Source organism: Rhamphochromis longiceps, linkage group LG5 (genome assembly GCF_057381845.1).
Source record: "Rhamphochromis longiceps isolate RC_006_pf linkage group LG5, R_longiceps_female_GT1.1, whole genome shotgun sequence".
NCBI classification, from domain to species: Eukaryota; Metazoa; Chordata; class Actinopteri; order Cichliformes; family Cichlidae; genus Rhamphochromis; species Rhamphochromis longiceps.
In genome coordinates this window covers 34,622,036-34,640,804 of record NC_140561.1, presented here as the reverse complement: position 1 = coordinate 34,640,804, position 18,769 = coordinate 34,622,036, and the positions used below count along the sequence as shown (strand labels likewise).

The 18,769-nt window shown below is 41.8% G+C and overlaps 2 protein-coding genes across 3 annotated transcripts in view; one reads left to right on the top strand and one right to left on the bottom strand.

The window, feature by feature from the left end:
• LOC146670440 (N-acetyltransferase 8-like) overlaps positions 1-18,769 on the bottom strand; it is an 850,360-nt gene that overhangs the window by 765,031 nt on the left and 66,560 nt on the right. The gene's annotated exons all lie outside the window — the stretch shown is intronic.
• On the top strand, positions 4,397-7,559 carry LOC146670446 (potassium voltage-gated channel subfamily A member 3-like). Of its 2 annotated transcripts, XM_085407358.1 has the most exons (2): positions 4,397-4,420; positions 6,183-7,559. In XM_085407358.1, the coding sequence occupies exons 1-2, from the start codon at positions 4,406-4,408 to the stop codon at positions 7,557-7,559; spliced, it is 1,392 nt and encodes a 463-aa protein (XP_085263484.1). In that variant the 5' UTR covers positions 4,397-4,405. The 2 variants fall into 2 exon arrangements, with proteins under 2 accessions (XP_085263484.1, XP_085263483.1); XM_085407357.1 differs by lacking the exon at positions 4,397-4,420 and having other exon boundaries at positions 5,889-7,559.

Sequence of the window (18,769 nt, the reverse complement as noted above, 5' to 3'; positions counted from 1 at the left end):
TATGTGGACACCAGGTCCTAGGAGGTTAAGAGCGATTGGTAGGAACAGTTGTAAATATGGCAATCCAAGTACTGAGTCAAGACTCCAAAGTAAATAGTTTTTCACACCCAAGGTTTTCAGAATGGATGGTGAATGGTTCTCGATACGAACTGTGAACGTCATTGATCAGATTCAACAACTCGTAAAGTGTATTAGGATGACAGAACCTTTAAATAAGCAGGAAAAGAAGAGCACACTTATTCTCATCAAGCTTTCACAGCAAGATACCTTTAAAGAAAAGTTGCACAAACTCAGCCAGAAATCTGGTAAGCTGCCTCGTAGCCAGCAAATGTACCAGCTTGACCTAATCTTCAAAGATGATATAATGAGAGTGGGAGGACGACTGAGGAGAGCATCGCCACTTCTTAATCTGCGACACCCGACATGCTCTGTCCAAGAGATGTCATCACATACTTCATCCTTGTTTACAATCACTTTAAAACACACGGAGGCAGAGGACAAACACTGAATGACAGAGAGCCAGTGAGGGTTTTTTCCTTCAGTAGCCCAGCACATAAGGCAAAGAGTCCCCTGTAGGAGAGCTAATGGGCCACCTCAGGAACAACAGATGGTAGATATTTCTAGCAACAATGTTAACTCTTCACCAGCATTCATGTACTGTTGCATGGACTTGGTCCATTTCATACTATGCAAGGTCAAAGGAATGGTTTAGATAAAGATGTTGGTAGCTATGAAGGCAGCATAAGCAGAAACATAGACACGGTGGACACAATATTTTTGCTTATCAGTAAACAGGTTTGCCATTTTAGTATTTGATAGCTTATGATTATGACATATTAACTGCCTGAAGTTGATCAGATTGAATTTGTCGTAGTGCTTTTTTGATATGGACTGACAGGGGAACAAGCAGTTCCAGTCCGCATTTAACCCCTTGTGTGGCTGCTCAAAACTGTGGTAAGAAAAGCATTGTTGCATTATTTATGACCTCGACCTTCACTGTGACTTATGATAGCTGTGTCAATGGACAGTGTGAATGCTCGATGATTCTGTGCGGGATCGCAGCCAATGCACCACTGATCGATAGATGCTGGTCTCTCTCTCTCCCTGCCTCTATTGATCTACCAGTGTGAGCCTGTGAACCAGACTGAACAGTTAGAAAAAAGCCTCGGTCCTCATTACTCAAAGAGCAGTCCAAGCACTGTCACTTCTGATGAAAACCATCCTCCTTTTCCTCTGACACCGTCGACAATGTTGAAGAATGAAAAATGCAGTTATGATCTCTGGGAAGGGATTATTATATTAAATTCTCCTTCAGACCAGACACAAAATATCATTTGTATTGTCACTTAAAATTCCAGCTTCCACCAGAGTTAATAAGTCATTTTCTAACTTCCCAGACTGATAAAAGGCTATCTTTAGCGGATTTCAGCTCCAGAGGTTTGGATACATAATAGGTCTGTTTTATTCTCAGCAGGCAGCCAATAGATAGAGGGCTTGGAAAATTAAGCGAGTGACTTTGTGGAATAGAAATGCTATTAAGCGTTTATAAATGCATGTGATATTGGAAATAAGCATGTGCAGAACATATCTAAAATCTACCAAGAATTCTTGGCTTTAAGTTAAAGACGACAAACCTCCTGCAGTGTTGACAGTTTTAAAAATTGTCTGACAGCTTGGCTATTTTAGTGATGGCATCTGAAGGTGAATTTATTAATTAAAGTTTATTTTTATTAATTTTTCTTTGTCTTTCGTAAACAATGCAATCAGGAAATGACTTTTCCTGTATATAAACAACCAACTTTGCTACTCCCACCATAACGTGTTTTGTTTTTTTCTCACAGGGTCAAAAGCCAAAAGCTGGTTTAATGGGCATTTATTTTTAAGTCCAAGTGATTCTCCTGTCCTGGGTTGAAACTTTATGTCTGTGTTTTCATGTTAAACTGGTTCATTTGCATTTAATAAGTGGCCTTGCAGTTAAAAAATGCACTTGCGTTACATGCAAACAGACCGGCTCCTTTCAGTTCTGATATGTAATGTGTTCATCCCTCAGTGGGAATGTAGAAAAAAAAAAAAAAAAAACTCTCGGTCCACCCGCTCCTGCACGAGTCGGACCGGAAGTTATGTAACTTCTTCAACTTAACTCCTTGTCTTTTTACAAAACACTTGATGTTTTGTTGCCATGGAGACAAAGACCCAGACAAAACTTCCCATGCGCACTGATTTGCAACCACTGGGAGACTTTTAATAGCAGCATGATATTCTTGCTGGAAAGGATAATTTTTTTAATCAAATTTATGTGCACGTTATTAACAGTAGAGTGGGAGTGAATTGGTGTAACTAGAGATTACACTAAAATTACTTAAACATGACCAGACTTCAAGAAATTCAGTTATATAAAATAAAGCCACGTGAAGTTCCGCCCCGCAGCACTCCACTTTTATTCTTTTTAAATTAAATGAAGAAGCAAAACAACGTCTATTCATGACTCTATCTTTAAGCCCTAGATGAGCATTCCCACAATAATCATCCTCATCACTGTATATATATATATAGTAGTGGTATAGCAGGTTGTGGAAAGTCTTCTTAGTATGTTCCCTCTTATTAGCATAGTATAATTTTTGTTGTAAGTAGATGATTATAGCCACTGCTTATCAACTTACTAAACACTTTCTTGATACATTTATTAATTATTTTTCTTTCATTTTCTTTAGCCTGTCAATTTTTCCCACACTCCAAGTATGTGTTTTCAGATTTCCGACTTTCTCCAACTACCTGTCTAAAAGTCAAAGACAGTAAAATAGATATAAAAAGCTATAAATCCTCAGATTTGGGAAGCTGGAATCAGCGCTAATGTGAAATCTGGATCAGGTTAGGGGTCCTGTCATTACATTGACATCAGGTTGGACTGATATCTTCTCTGTTATGCATTGTTTTTTCACATATCAAAATGTTTCATATGCTATCAAACATTTTTTTATTTGAGGCCCTGTCAGATAATTCTTCTAGGTAATGGGAACCACAGACACGCATTGTTTTCACTATAAATTAAATCAATGGTTCATTATTGGGCTCCATGTAAAGTGGCCAAGGAAAATCAGCTAAAAGATTTATTGTTCTTTTTATTTGTTTGTTTGTTTGTTTGTTGTTATCTTTGACTGTCTAAATTCTACATCAGGACTCTGTGTTTGCTGACTTGTATTGACATTTATTAAATGTCTGCAATCAGAACTAGAGCATGAAATGGTAAAGTGAGTCACTTTATTATTTCATTTTCACAATAAATGTTAGTAACGTTAAAGCTATTTAAATGAAATAACTGTGTATAACTGTGTGTTCTACAGCAGCGGTCCCCAACCCCCGGGCCTCGGACCGGTACCGGTCCATAAGTCGTTTGGTACCGGGCCGCGAGAGTTGAGGCTCAGGTGTGAAATGTATGGTTTTCTGGGTTTTTATCGGTTTTCAGCGTTATTTTGTTATCGTTTTTATCGTTTACTCGGTTTTCCTTGGTCTTTTCACGTGTGTTATGAATAAATTTTCTTTTTTTCGGTACCGGTACTAGTTTTATTTTGTTGTATTTATCCCCGACACCTTAAAGGCCGGTCCATGAAAATATTGTCGGGCATAAACCAGTCTGTGGCGCAAAAAAGGTTGGGGACCGCTGTTCTACAGCATAATTGCTGTATTGAACTATGATTTTTAAAATGAAATGCTCTTCAGATGTTGCAGTCTGTTGCTGTAGAATATGAGAGATTAGTAAGAAGTAGGGTTTCTGTCAGTGTGGAAAGTAGTACAAAGCTGGATCAAGATATTTGATCAAGAAGGGTCAAAGGGGGGTCATTTTATTCTGACCTGCAAAGAAGAGGCGATAAGATTGATATTGGACTGAGGATGATGTAAAGTCATAAGGACAAAGGAGGGTGTCCAGAACTGAGATACTGACTTGGAGAAATGGCGGTGCTGTTTGTGACCTGCATGATCACATGGTCACAAACACACCAGCCAAGTGTCAATAAGTTAAGTAACTCTGCTTTTTTATTGATCACTTTGGGCATGACAGTGTGTGTTTTAAGAATGAACAAAATGTGTATGTGCACCATCATTAAGGCTGTTCTGTTTGCTTCCACACTTTGGGGGCAAAAATGTTATACCTTTGTGTTATTAATATTTTTGCACCTTGGTGTAATTTATTTCTTAGCTTATACATACTACCATTAATACAAACAGACAAGTATCATGACTGTTGTGCCAATTGGGTTCTTAAAAAAATCTTATTAAGCCTTGATCTATGGGGTAGGTGGGTCTTTGAAAAAAACAGTTAGACACTGTTAGATCTATTACGCAGAATGGATATTTCATGGCAAGTCAAGATTTTCTTTGGAGAAAAGAAAAGGCCCTTCTTCGGGAAATGTGTTACTTCCAGGTCCTCACAAAAGAGAATTAATGGTACTGTTGTTCTTAGACATCTACTTAAAAAGATAAATAAGCTGATTTTTTTTTTCTAAAACTTGATAAATTCATTACTACAGAACTATACCACTTGTCTTTTTTATATTATGATGTCCCCCCACTCCCCCACCTCCCAAGCAGTGGTGGTCAGTAGGTTTTTTGGATCAGTGTCATCCGCTTTAAGAGGATTTTCTAAAGTATGTTCGTAGTAGAGTACTAGATGTTGCCGCATTTGGGGAGAAGAGAGGCTCAGCTTTTCCTTTGGTGTTCACATGTTGAAATGAAAACCTAGAATGGCAGAACAACAAAAGGGTGCATTGTGCATTAGCCTTGAATCCCATTTGACCTCATTAACCCTGCTTGTCATCCTAAACCACAGATGGTGACAGACTCCTTTGATGAAGCCTGTCAGGATGAATTAGAAACAACACTGATTTTGCATTTTCGTCATTAATCGCAGCCGTAACAAAGACTGACACTCAGACTCTTCTTTGAGGCGATTCTATCAACACATGGCACACATGGCAAGTCTCTCTCTCTCTCTCTCTCTCTCTCTCTCTCTGTGTGTGTGTGTGTGTGTGTGTGTGTGTGTGTGTGTGTGTGTGTGTGTGTGTGTGTGTGTGTGTGTGTGTGTGTGTGTGTGTGAGGGCACTCGTTTCGAGTGGAAATGAGATGACTGATCCTGGAGCTTATGTGCTATCTATAAACGAATACACACAAATTGAGCACGTAATAAACTCAGCTGAGTGCTGATAAAGAGCGCGCGCATAGATTTACCAACTGGGGCGCGCTTGTTTTCAGCACCATGGAGAGCAACATCTCCTCAACAAGAAAGAAGACACATGGCAGAAATGCAAGAATTTCATTTTCTGCGCTGCTTGAAAACGGCACGTATCTAGTTGCCCCGGTACATCCCTCTGTTTCGGTTGATTATCGAAATCCTTATGATGTCATTTCTGTTGGAAAAGTGAAGCTGTATCTAACAACACTTGTTTTGTTTTGTTTTTGTTGGAAAAGAGGACAAATAAGATTCAATTGAAGATTAGAACGAGGACTTTGCTTTCCTCTATGATTTTCTTTTTTTGCATTTGTGTTGGAGGTGAATCGCATACATTTTGGATTCGTGCCCTTTATGTTATTTTTGCTAAAAGGGAACTGGCAGGCGTGCTGATTTGTTGTCATTCCCACGTGATAAAGATAATAACGGGTTCGCACGAGCTCACAGCGTAAGAATAAAACTTGGATCTAACAGGTGTGGATCTGATTTCATCAAGTGTTTTCGGCTCGCCACACAAGGGTTGGGTGCTCGACATTAAGTGTCAAGTTAATTTCCGATTGGGCGGGTGGTGGACGTATGTCAGACATATGCGCGCTGTGGGTGGGTGTCGGCGTGTTTGGAAAAAAAAGCCCGAGGGGAGTGCAGCGCTTCAGCGTGTGGATAGGCAGAGATAGGTGATGGTTGGAGGAGCTGTAACTGGCGTCGGCCTCAACTCTCCAAAGCTGTAAGCTTTGGCTGGGAGTGGCGTGGCGCACCCTGCTCCTCCAGACTGAAAACCACCTGTATGGATGACCAGACCTCCAGCGTGATCCTTCCGCACGCGTCAGCGGAACACAGGGGACGCAACGAGTCTGACAACCGGGGTTATGCCGAGGAGAAGGGCGTCATGACGGTGGAAAACATGCTGGAGGAGTCCGCCGTGCTCTCAGCGCCTCACCTGTCGGTGGACAGATATGAGCGCAGTCGCCAGGGATGCTGCGAGAGGGTGGTCATCAACATTTCTGGTTTACGTTTCGAGACGCAACTGAAAACTTTCAGCCAGTTCCCAGACACGCTATTGGGGGACCCGAGGAAAAGGATGCGCTACTTTGACCCACTGAGAAACGAGTACTTTTTCGACAGGAACAGACCAAGCTTTGATGCCATCCTCTACTACTACCAGTCAGGAGGGCGCATACGGAGACCTGTTAACGTTCCCATTGATATTTTCTCAGAGGAGATCAGGTTTTACCAACTCGGTGAGGAGGCCATGGAGAAATTCCGCGAGGATGAAGGGTTTATAAAAGAAGAGGAGCGCATCCTCCCCAAAAATGATTTTCAGAAGCAGGTTTGGCTTTTGTTTGAGTACCCTGAAAGCTCTGGGCCAGCAAGAGGGATAGCCATCGTTTCAGTGCTTGTTATTTTAATTTCAATTGTTATTTTCTGTATGGAGACTCTGCCGGAATTCCGGGATGACAGAGACCAAGCCACAGTGGCACCCGCAGTTAATGGCACTGCTCCCTTCACGTCAAGTCCATTCACAGACCCTTTCTTTGTCATCGAAACGTTGTGCATTATATGGTTTTCTTTCGAGTTGCTGGTCAGGTTTTTTGCCTGTCCCAGCAAAACTACCTTTTCCAAAAACATAATGAATATCATTGATATCGTCGCCATAATCCCCTACTTTATCACTCTGGGGACAGAGCTGGCCGAGAGGCAAACCAACGGCGGTCAGCAGGCGATGTCCCTCGCCATCCTGAGGGTGATAAGATTGGTGAGGGTCTTTCGTATTTTTAAGCTCTCCCGACACTCAAAAGGACTTCAGATTTTGGGACAGACCCTCAAGGCCAGCATGAGGGAGCTTGGCTTGCTCATATTTTTTCTTTTTATCGGAGTTATTCTCTTCTCCAGTGCAGTTTACTTTGCAGAAGCAGACGACCCCACTTCAAGTTTCTCCAGCATACCAGATGCGTTTTGGTGGGCAGTTGTCACCATGACCACAGTTGGTTATGGGGACATGCATCCGGTCACTATTGGTGGTAAAATAGTGGGCTCTCTGTGCGCAATAGCAGGCGTGCTAACCATTGCCTTACCCGTGCCAGTGATTGTGTCCAACTTCAACTACTTTTACCACAGAGAGACTGATGGAGAGGAGTACCCACAGTATCACACTACAGGTAGCTGTGAGCACCTCCCCTCAGAGGAGCTGAGGAGGTCGTGCAGCTCCTCATCTCTCAGCAAGTCAGAGTACATGGTGATAGAGGAGGGCATCAACAGTGCGTTCAAACAACCCAACTTCACCACCGAAAACAACCAGAACTGCGTTAACATCAAAAAGATCTTCACGGACGTGTAAATGAACCCCGCCATGGATCATTTATGAAGCATGATGAGACAGTACCTATAATATTTTTATATAGCCACTCGTAACGTGTCAGCCCATATCTGTGGATGAAAGCTGTAAACTTCTGTTTTAACAAGGTATTAATCTTTATTTTATTTGCACCAAAGCAAATGGAAACGATACAAAAATACTTCAGTGAAGATTTTTCTGTTTTCAGTGTTTCTCCGTGATCAACAAGTATTAACCTGAGCAAAAAAAGGAAAAAAAATCACGCACAGAAAAGTGTTTGCTTCAAATCAGAGGAAATAATAACAATAAAAAAAAAAAGCTTGTTAAAACAGACATTTTTCAGCGTATAAAGCCACACGATGCCTACATATCTTGATGTTATAATGCGACCGTTGTTGGTGTTCATGACTGGGATAGACGTGTAGCATATAGTCTTCTACTGAATCTACCCACCAGTCCAAAAACGACGTCTTGTGCTTCGTGGAAATCAATAGACTATGGTAATTTATATAGCCCAATGCCTGTTTCGGTTATATTTAATATCATAACCTGTCCACATGTTGTTCGGATTATTATTCAGGTAATAAAAACGCAGAGTGCTGTTAATGGAAACGCTTATCATAAAATATGAGTTGAGCTTTTCGTACAGTGTATTTTAATCCAGAACTGCCTATATAGCCTATATTGAATAAAACTCAAATGAACTGACTCAGGTCCCACCTGTCACTCGTATATTCTTTAGAATAAATGTGCTGCATCTTAGCAAACTTTGTCCAAAGCGAGCAGGAGGAGCATGAAAACAAGAAAACTGTGAATAATTGTGTGATTGAGGTCATGTGCGCAGTGATGACAGAATGGATAAAGGGAGGTAGAACGCGCGGCGCATCGCCGCCTTCCGCTTGTTGAACCGCCTTGTGATGCAGTCTCCATGGCTACGGTGGTTTCCTGGGTAACCCCCTCTCATACTTCCGTGGCATTGTGTTGCATCTTCACAAACTGTTGTTTTGCTTTCTTGTCCTTGGAGGGGAAAATGGTGCATATTATTTTGGGTTGGGTTTGGCGATTCATCGCTTCCCTTAAAGATGGTTAAGGCAGAATCAACCAAGCAGCAGTATTACTGTAACTATTTAGGGAAAATGAAGCCCACAGCTTCAGATTACATGAACACAATGAAAGGCTACAGTCTCACTGTATTACTGAATGCTGCTCTCTTTTTCAGATGTAAAAGCGCCATTATGTGAGCTGGCACACCAACGGATGTCAGCTGCCTTTCATCTCCCACCTGCAGAACTGTGCACGTGAGCTTTTTGGTACAGTGTAGCTAAACAGAAAGCAAAACTCCAGTCAGTCCAACAATTCGTTACAGAGTAGCATTTTCTCTAATAATACATGAGTGTTTGCATCATAAATGAGAAGTTTACAAAAGTTCAGTTACAAAAGTTCAATTATGACTTTGCTTCTGTTAATTTTAGAGCTGAGTTGTAGTTCTTTTCATATAGATTCACTTGTTGATCATTTTCTATATTAAATGATTAATGATTTAATCTTTAGAATAGCATAACTAAAATGTGACACCTTAACATTTAAAGGCCGATTTTTTTTAGCAAAGGTATGAAAAATATATAGATTGGCTAAACAATCTTCTCATAAAAATTTAACATCTAATTATTTTTATTTGGAGGATCTGGAGCTCTCTCAGTATCATGTAATTGGCATCTTTAAGTACTGGGACATCACACTAAAAGTCACCATTTTCATCAAGTGCGTCATGTATCATTAAGTACTTCACTTGTTTTTAAGGCCTCTGAACAGTCTGTGGAGTCATGCTTGATTTCAAAATTGATGCGTGGTGTGGAACCTTGATAGACGAAATAGACCTGTAAATAGCTCAGTACTGCCCTCTAGTGGCTCAGTACAATTGTTGCTTTCAGGCAGGGCTTAAACATTGAACTTGGAAGATAGAGTCTGGAGGGGTGAATATGTGGTATATGGTGCCTTTATACACATTTAAAGATTTGTCAAATAGTCAGTGTGTTCTTTTGACCAACTTGTATGTAATATTGTCCTCTCACAGCATTTTTAACAATTTTTAAAAAAATCCAAAAAACCTTTTGAACGTTTTGTATCTGTGACTGGTTTTGATTGTGGGTTTTAAGCCCCAGTACCCTTACAAAATCTTAAACGAGTCTATTTATGTTTATGTTTACTGGAGACTTATGGAAGTTTGTCATAAGAGACTTTGATCTATCAGATGAAGAACCGATCCCAAAAAAGAAGTAACTTCATTAAAGGTTTAAATTTATGGTGCCTTTTCCCTCTGTGAATGAAATAAGAAGCAGTAAAAAATCACTTTATTAGGTGGCTGACAGCACGTATCTGGAATTTAAATGCAGAGCCACTATTTTAAGAAGATTAAATGTTTTTGCTAACATTTTTAGAAACATTAATATTCAGTTATATATATTTATGACTGATTACAGGGGTGTTATTTCCATTTTTCCATACACTAGCATAACATAATAAATTTAAAGGTTTAATCATCTTTTGTATAAAGTCAACACTAAGACCTCAAGGCTATATTCACATCATCTTGTCAACAGACATTGAAAATGATAGGCCTTATAAAATTAGACTTTATGGTAAGAACAATAATTTATTGTCATTGAAGAAATTTATTGCCTTCATGTTATCTGCAAACTCTTTTTGTGGTAAAGTGAGGAAGAACCACTTATAAGTACTTTGTATGTGCATCTATGGATTATATTCAATCTGTGGAAGATAAAAATATTATTTTTCCTGAAGACAAAATTGTGAATCTAGCAATGATTATTGTTATTTTTACTATTGTTACACGTGCACCGCTGAGGAAGATACAGTGTCTTGTCCTAGAACCAGCAAATGTGACTATCTAGGATTTGTCGTGCAGGTCAGGAAACTACTTTAAAATCCAGAGGCGTCTAGTGTGACCCATAATTCTCATGTTTCCCATGAGACAAAGAGAATTACAGTTTGCAAGCTAGAGCTAGGGGAAAAAAGGAAAAAACTTTGCACAAGCACTAAAAAGGACACCAAGGTTGCTTGAAATTGACTTTGCAGTATGCTATCCTGTTTCCGGACTGTTGCTTTTAAAGCCATATCTTGTGTTCCCAGTGCAGCATTGAAACAAATAAACAAAATGATGAAACATTAACCAAGAAAAAGCAAAGGGATGTAACAATAGCCTTGTGAAATGCCTTTCAGAAAGGTTGCTATGATTATATCATGAAATTGATATATTCCTGCTTGTAATGTTTTCTAAAGGGATCTACAAAAGTATTTCTTTGTAATGGTGTTATCACAGAATTGACTGAGACCGCCTGGGTATCATAAAATTTGATCCATGTTAACAAGTTAATTTCTCTTCAAAGCTGTTGTTAGAGATTTCACAGAAACACAAGCACAAATGTGTAACAAAGGTGAACCTAACATCTGAAAAGGTACAGAAACCTACAGATGACTTAAAGTCACCTTAAACATACTTTAAAGTAAGGTGGCTTGGTTTAACCATTAGACACTTCTTTGCTGAGTTTTCTGTTTTCTCAGTTCTGCAGACAAGACACCATGTGTCCTGCAGCTCCAGGTGCATTGCCTCAGAACTGCTGAGTGGTTTTGTACTTTCTCTTTCCCCCTTCTTTAATGTATTTTTAACCAGGAGAAAATGAAACGATGCTTGTGATTTACCCACTACCATTAATCATCTACAAAGCTCGACAGCTGTGCTTGCAAGATACATCTCCAGTACAACATATCTTCTATTAATTTTTTGGTTTTGTGAAAGGTAAGAACGACATTAGAGATTATCTTATTAGGAGATCGGTGTTGTTATGCTCTAAATTGATAAAACACTGGATTGTTCATTTCTGCATTTAGAGCTAAGAATATAGCAACATGACAACAAATACATAAAGATTAACATGTCAACCTATTTATTTACAATTCAGGACCTTTTTCAATACATGTCGTACTTTTGTACTTTTTACTTAAATGAAATGTAAATGTAAAAAAAAAAAAAAGAAGCCAAATATGCAAACACAAAATCTTGTTCTGTATCGTTGTATCTTCTTTTTCTATTCACTGCAGACCAAGAATTAAAATCCAAATAATTACTCATCCTTAATGTACACTTATGGCTTTGATATATGTGCCAAGTTGTGTCACTTCTCCTCTGTGGATGTCCATGTGGTTGGAATGAGCATGCTGGAGTACTCCACAGCTGTAAGACAGTGAGAGCTGGTATACCTCACTGCACTCAGTAGTGGGATCTTGGTCATTAGAAAAAAAGAAAGCACTGGGGAGGGGAAGGTGCATACACTTGAGCTTACATGCATAGTACACAAACACACACAGACAGAAAATCGCAGACAGCTCCACGGCTGGTTCTCTCCGACTCTGCTGCTGCAGGCGGATTCAAAGATGTAAATCCAGGATTGTGTTCAGTTCTGGGTGGGGGGTTTGGAGGAGACCTGTTTGGAGCTTTCCCTTTTCTCTCATCTCTTTGCTGCCCTCATCATGCCAACATTCTCCACATGAGAGGAGTCATGCCTCACAGCAGCGTGCTACCTCTGATGATACCCAGCATGCCAACATGGGGAGTGTCTGCCAGGAGAGCTGCCTCATGTCATCCTTGAACTTTATAGAAGCACCCAGATGAGAAATGGCGGTGTCCGGTACAATTACTCATAGCACTGGACATTTTCCTTCCTGCGCTGATGATATGTTTTTTATAGTACGGTATTTGCCCTAAAACTGTAACTCAGTGTTGCCAAAAATAGAAACTATGAGACATATTGCCATTGTTTCTCTCGGTGCCATTCATCCATCTGCTCTTTTGAGAACACATAATGGCACTCTGGGGGCTATTCATAAAGTTCACTCTTCTGCATCAAGACTCAGTGTTCAGAGCTTTCAGTGAGACAAGGAAAAGCCCAGAAAGCATATTAGAGAAAGCATACGTATATCCATCCCCCCACAGGCCACACAGAAAGCTAGGAGTCAAAGTACTGTAGTGTAATGTAGGGTACTGCACCATATGCTGTAAAACATGCACCAGATGTGAAAGTGTGAAACAGGAAAGATGGAAAATACAGACTTCACACTTTTCCTAAACACATTTATATTTAACTAATCCACCTGACTGCAAGCGGATAAAATGTGCTTTGTCATCATGCTGTAACTTTACCTGAAATATCTTGTTGGCACCAAAAATGCTGTAGTGATGTCACAGTCCAAATCCTCCCTCTGCTGCCCCTAGAAATGGTTTCTGTAGCAACCGTAGGAGGCTGTGCAAACGATTCACCCAGCTACAGCGACAATGCTGACTTGGGACAATTTCTTCTGGTATTGATACTATTTCTAGGATTGTCCTTATCTCAACATATCTATGATGAATTAGATCAACAAAGAATAGTCACGTCTGAGTGAGGTTCGAAGTTTGAAGCACTGTGACCCTGGAAACTGTGCAGCCCTGACTCACCGCTCAGGTGTCCTGTGACTCAGAGTGGCTGCTGCATCCCTCAGCAGCATTGTCGACTGCAGACCAGACTCCTGCTTAAGGCAGGGGCACATGTTTTGGTTCACTTGCAAACAAAAACCAGGGCATTGCATCATCAGTGACATAGTAGCTGTCACTGTAAATCCCACACATCTGATAATGGTCACCTGTGCTGCACTTTTTGTCAAGCACTGGAAGTCAGACATTAATACACATGTTGTTTAAAAAGCAAATTCTTTCATGCACCGTTTCAACTTTTACAAAAAGGATGCAAAACCTCACTTTAGCAAAATATTCAAGGGTGGATAACAAAGTAATGACTTTGATTTACAGAGCCTTCCTGTGCATGTAAAAGAAAGCTCACATTTACTGACATAAAGTTTTATTTTTACCCTCTTACCCCGATACACAGAGTATCTTATTTCTTCTCTGACCTTGGTGTAATATAACCTAGTGCTCCTGCAAGCTCTTACCTTGACTTAAATTTCACTTTGTCATACAGAAGCATTGTATAATGCAACATCAGAGTATCCTGCAACAGTGACACTGACTCACTCATTTACTGACTCATAGACCTTCCTTTCAGCAGCAGGGTGGCTTACAGAACTGAATGGAGTCAAAATGTTTTGGGCAGTTTACTGCTGTCATTTCTTTTTTTTTTCTTTCTTTTTTTTTTGCCTGTCCCATTTGGTTCTTTAGCCGTCAGAATTGTTGTCTGGAGACCAACAAGGATACCCAGTGGATTTACTTTGCCAAATGGATCATCACGGCCTTGCCGTATTGGTCCATTTGATCGACCTTTGTTGTTATTATTTATTTTATTTTATTTTCAGTTGTTACAGACGGGACAGACATGACTGAGGGATGGGAAGGGGAGAAAGAAAGATGAAGGAAAAGAAAAACAGAAGGGAAGAGGGACAGTGAGAAAGGGCACTTAAAAAGAGAAAGAAGAGAAAAACACACACAGACACAATCATGCATTCCCACCCTCATGCACACATATACAAATACTCAGCACTCACCCAATGTAGGGATAGACATACATGGACACTCTACACACAATCACACTCCCCAAACAAACTCTATACCCCGGGTCCAGGTACCCTTGCCGCTGGAGGGGGAAACGGCACCTAGACCCAGGAGATGTTACCCTTTCCCCCGGGGTGGAGGCAAGCAGACCACCCCAGGCTCCGCAGCAGCAGGGAGGCCCCCGAATCCAGCAGAGAACAGGGGTGTGTGAAGACCCCAACCTCCCTCCTCTCGCTCATGTGTAGTGTTGCGTCGTGTTGTTCTAAGGTGCATTTAAAACACGGGAGAGCATGGTGCTGCTGCCAGAGAGCAGAAGGTGTTAGCACGGCCCCTCCCGAGAATCCTCAATGTCTACATGGATTTAAAATTGAGAGGTGGGCACTGGTGCTAGAGGTGGGGTTAAATACACAGACCGTCCACTGGACACCGTTAACGTGCCCACCCTCAAGGCCCTATATGTATGTGTTATGAGAGTGTCAGTAATGTGTATGTCTAAGTTGTGGAATAAAATTGAGGGACAGGTGGCCAGAAGGGGCCAGAGGGGGGGGGATGCCTCCCCTGCACCCTGGTGACACACCCGCACCCCAAGGCCCTACTTGTGTGGGTGGGTGTGTTGGAGCGGGAAGAGGGAGGCAGCCGGGGATGTGGAGGAAAAGAAGGGAGGAGCAAGATGCCCCTACCTGGGGCCAACTCCCCCGCTGACCCCAGTAGGCACGCCTGTCCTTCGGCACCCACCAAGGCAAGGGAGCCCAGGCCCATACAGACCGGGGCCTACGGCATCAGGACCGTACTGCTGTCATTTCTGCAGGTGTTCTTGTGTATGCAAAATGATGCATGTACTAACTTTTGTCTTGCATGACAGAAACATAACTCATGCAGTATACATGCTTTGTTACGTTACAAACTTCTACAGGTAATCTACAAGCCTGTAAGTTTTGAGAAATTAACTTGTGTAGTGGCCGTATGTGCATATTTCTGAGATCTGGCTAAGAGTGCTGGAGCTTGGCAGTATACCGCAGTGGGCCAGTGTCCTTGTCTCTCTCCTGTTGTCTGGCTCTTTTCCAGCATCTGCCCTCTTCCTGCTGGGCCTCAATCTGACGAGCATGACTCTCTCCTTCCCTCCCTTTTTCTTCTCCTCCCTCTCTTTACAGAGTCCTCCGTCCTCCCTATCCTCCCTTTCTCCATTTCTACCTCAGATGTACTGTTAGCTCCAGGGGACACTAAGGAAAAAAGGGGCTATATTGCTTTATAGCCATGTACCATAGCCACTTATTTATTGTGTCCACATTCCTGGTCCCATATTTGTATGTGTAACCTGCCTCTTTTGCAGGGCAACTCAGTTCCTGAGCAGCAATGCTGAAATGACTCATCTCCCAGAGGGCCAAATAAATTGAGTCTCACTGAAGATGCACTGGAAAAATGTCTTTAGCAGCAAAATTGTTGGACTGCTCTATAGCCCAAGGAGTGAAAAGAATCAGGAGAAAATTCACAAAATATATAGGATAAGATTTAGTGCAAGGTTCTTGTTCTAGGAGTCTTGTTGATGATTTTGCATGACAGAATTTGTTAATGAGGAATTACACAGGAGAGTGTTGCATCATCATATCTGGAAGCAGAAAATCTGTATTAATGCAGCAGAAAATCCAAACATGAATGCGATATGCAGCCTCCTGTTTTCTATCTTTTTTTTTTACGGCTTACGGCCATACCACCCTGAACATGCCTGATCTCGTCTGTTCTCCTGTTTTCTATCTTATCACATTATGTTGGTTATTATGGAGCTTGTAATAGGCAGGCCAGGGTTTTGAAGAGATCCATGGTGGACCCTATGTTTAAAACCTTGTTCCTGTGTGTGTCTGTGTGTGTGCTGGAAACCTGTGGCTGCTGCAATGCAGTATGAAGGAGTAAGGCGGCATCACAGACCTCCAGCATCAATAAAAAGACCACTGCACTCCAGGGACTGTACCGGCTAAATGGCAGTACCAATTGCTACACTGTAAGCTCACTTTTGTGTCACCTGGAAACACTAAATACAGCTAATCCTCCAGTGATTTTCCAGTATTTCTGAAGCTACCTACCTTTCTTAAAAAAACATTACAAACATTAAAAAACATTTTTTGTAGGTATATATTTTTTGTTGGTGTACATATATATATATATATATATATATATATATATATATATATATATATATATATATATATATATATATATATATATATACAAATGTATATATACATATTGGTCCTCTAATCCATCAGTGAGAATGACCCTTCAGTCTCTCAGTTCTCAGGTTTATTTTCTCTTCTGCATGTCAGTGAGCCAAAAAAAACATCTGATGGAGATGCTGAAATCAATACCTCTTGGTAACAAATTCATTCTTGACACCCTCGCCTGCCAACTTATACAACCAGCCAGCCATTTGAACATCCCCATATGATTAAGGCACACAGAGCATTTAGAGTGTAGACAACCTTCACTTTTTAATTTAAGAAAAACACCTAATAGTAAGAAAATGAGTTTCAAAGACAGCATTTGCAGTCTTTCTAACAGGCCCCCAGCTCATAAATAATGACCATGCTGTCATAACTAACCTGGGAAAGCCATTATGAGATACAGAGAGGTATCAGCTTGTGTGGCAGCAGGAAGGCATGCAGACAGACAGCAGGGAAGAGGTTGGGAGCCATGATGGTCTCGGGGTCTGGCAGGACAAGCCTTGGCAGAGTCAGGTCTCACACAAATCATCCTGCTGTCTGCCCCACTGCCTGTTTCTCCTGAATCACCTCCCTCCCTTGCTCATCCAAGGGAATCCCACTGACCTTTGGCTTCTGAGGAGGTCACTTCTGGCCACGGCGCTTTCATTCCCAGCTCCAGTATTGATTCCCAGCTCAGGTATCAGAATCAGAATCAGAATCAGAAAGGGGTTTATTGCCAAATGTTGAGCAGGTTTACAACATTAGGAAATTGCTGCGGTGCTTCAGTGCAAACATAGTGTCATAAATAGCACTTAAATAGACATGAAAAAATAAAAGTAGGGATAAGAATTAAAAGTGCTACGTAGAAAGATATGTGCATGAGCTATACATGAGATATATACATGAGAATAAGAATTAAGAATGCTACGTTGAAAGATATATACATGAGTGCAGGTGGTGATCAGTGCCAATCATGGAATGATGCAGTGAACACAGCGTGGGGTCATGTGTTAGTAGCGGGAACAGTCATATGGTTATTGTTCATGTGTCCAACAGCAGAGGGGAAGAAACTGTTCTTATGGCGAGAGGTTCTGGTGCGAATGGACCGGAGCCTCCTGCCTGAGGGGAGCAGGTCAAACAGACTGTGTCCAGGGTGAGAAGGGTCAGCTGAGATCCGAGCTGCACGCCGCAATGTCCTGGAGGTGTACAGGTCCTGCAGAGATGGGAGTCTGCAGCCAATCACCTTCTCAGCAGAGCGCACAACACGCTGCAGTCTTTGTTTGTCCCTGATAGTGGCTCCAGCGTACCACACGGTGATGGAGGAGGTGAGGATGGACTCGATGATTGCAGTGTAGAATTGCATCATCGTCCGTGTTGGCAGGTTGAATTTCTTCAGCTGCCTCAGGAAGTACATCCTCTGCTGGGCTTTCTTGATGACGGAGGTGATGGTGGGCTCCCACTTCAGGTCCTGGGTGATGGTGGTACCCAGGAAGCGGAATGAGTCCACAGAGGTGATGGGGGTGTCAGTCAGGATGATGGGGGGGAGTGGGGCTGTGTGCTTCCTGAAGTCCACAATAATCTCCACTGTCTTCTGGGCATTCAGCACCAGGTTGTTGTGGCTGCACCAGGACACCAGACGTTCAACCTCCCTCCTGTAGGCAGACTCATCCCCGTCCGAGATGAGTCCAATAACGGTGGTGTCATCTGCAAACTTGATTAGCTTGACAGACTGGTGGGTGGAGGTGCAGCAGTTGGTGTACAGGGAGAAGAGCAGAGGAGAAAGAACACAGCCCTGAGGGGAGCCGGTGCTGATGGTCCGGGAGTCCGAGACATTCTTTCCCAGCCTCACATGCTGCTTCCTGTCCGTCAGGAAGTCAGTGATCCACCGGCAGATGGGATCAGGCACATTCATCTGGGAAAGCTTGTCTCGGAGATGGTCTGGAAGGATGGTGTTGAAGGCAGAGCTGAAGTCCACAAACAGGATCCTGGCGTAGGTTCCTGGGGAGTCCAGATGCTGCAGGATGAAGTGTAGGGCCATGTTGATGGCGTCGTCTACAGACCTGTTGGCTCTATATGCAAACTGCAGGGGGTCCAGGAGGGGGGCCGTGAGGGTAGTGATCATCAATAGTGATGAAAGGACAGAGTTTGTTCTTTATTCTGAATATAGCAAGGGGCAATGATGGAGGATTTGCTCTATTTTAGTCCCTCTGTTCTATCTATTATTCATGAATTGTGTTGCCAGGAAAGACTGCGAGTGTAACTGCCATGAACAGGCATTAAAAAAGAAGTAAAGCTGTTATTACTTCCACTATACTAATAACGCACAAGAGAACAAAGATTATCAAAAAAGCTCCTCCCACAAGCATTTATGTTGTTTCTGCAATAACAGTCATGCATGAACATGCTCACATATTTCCTAAAACAGTAGCCACAGGTTGATATATCAGCTTTTTATCAAA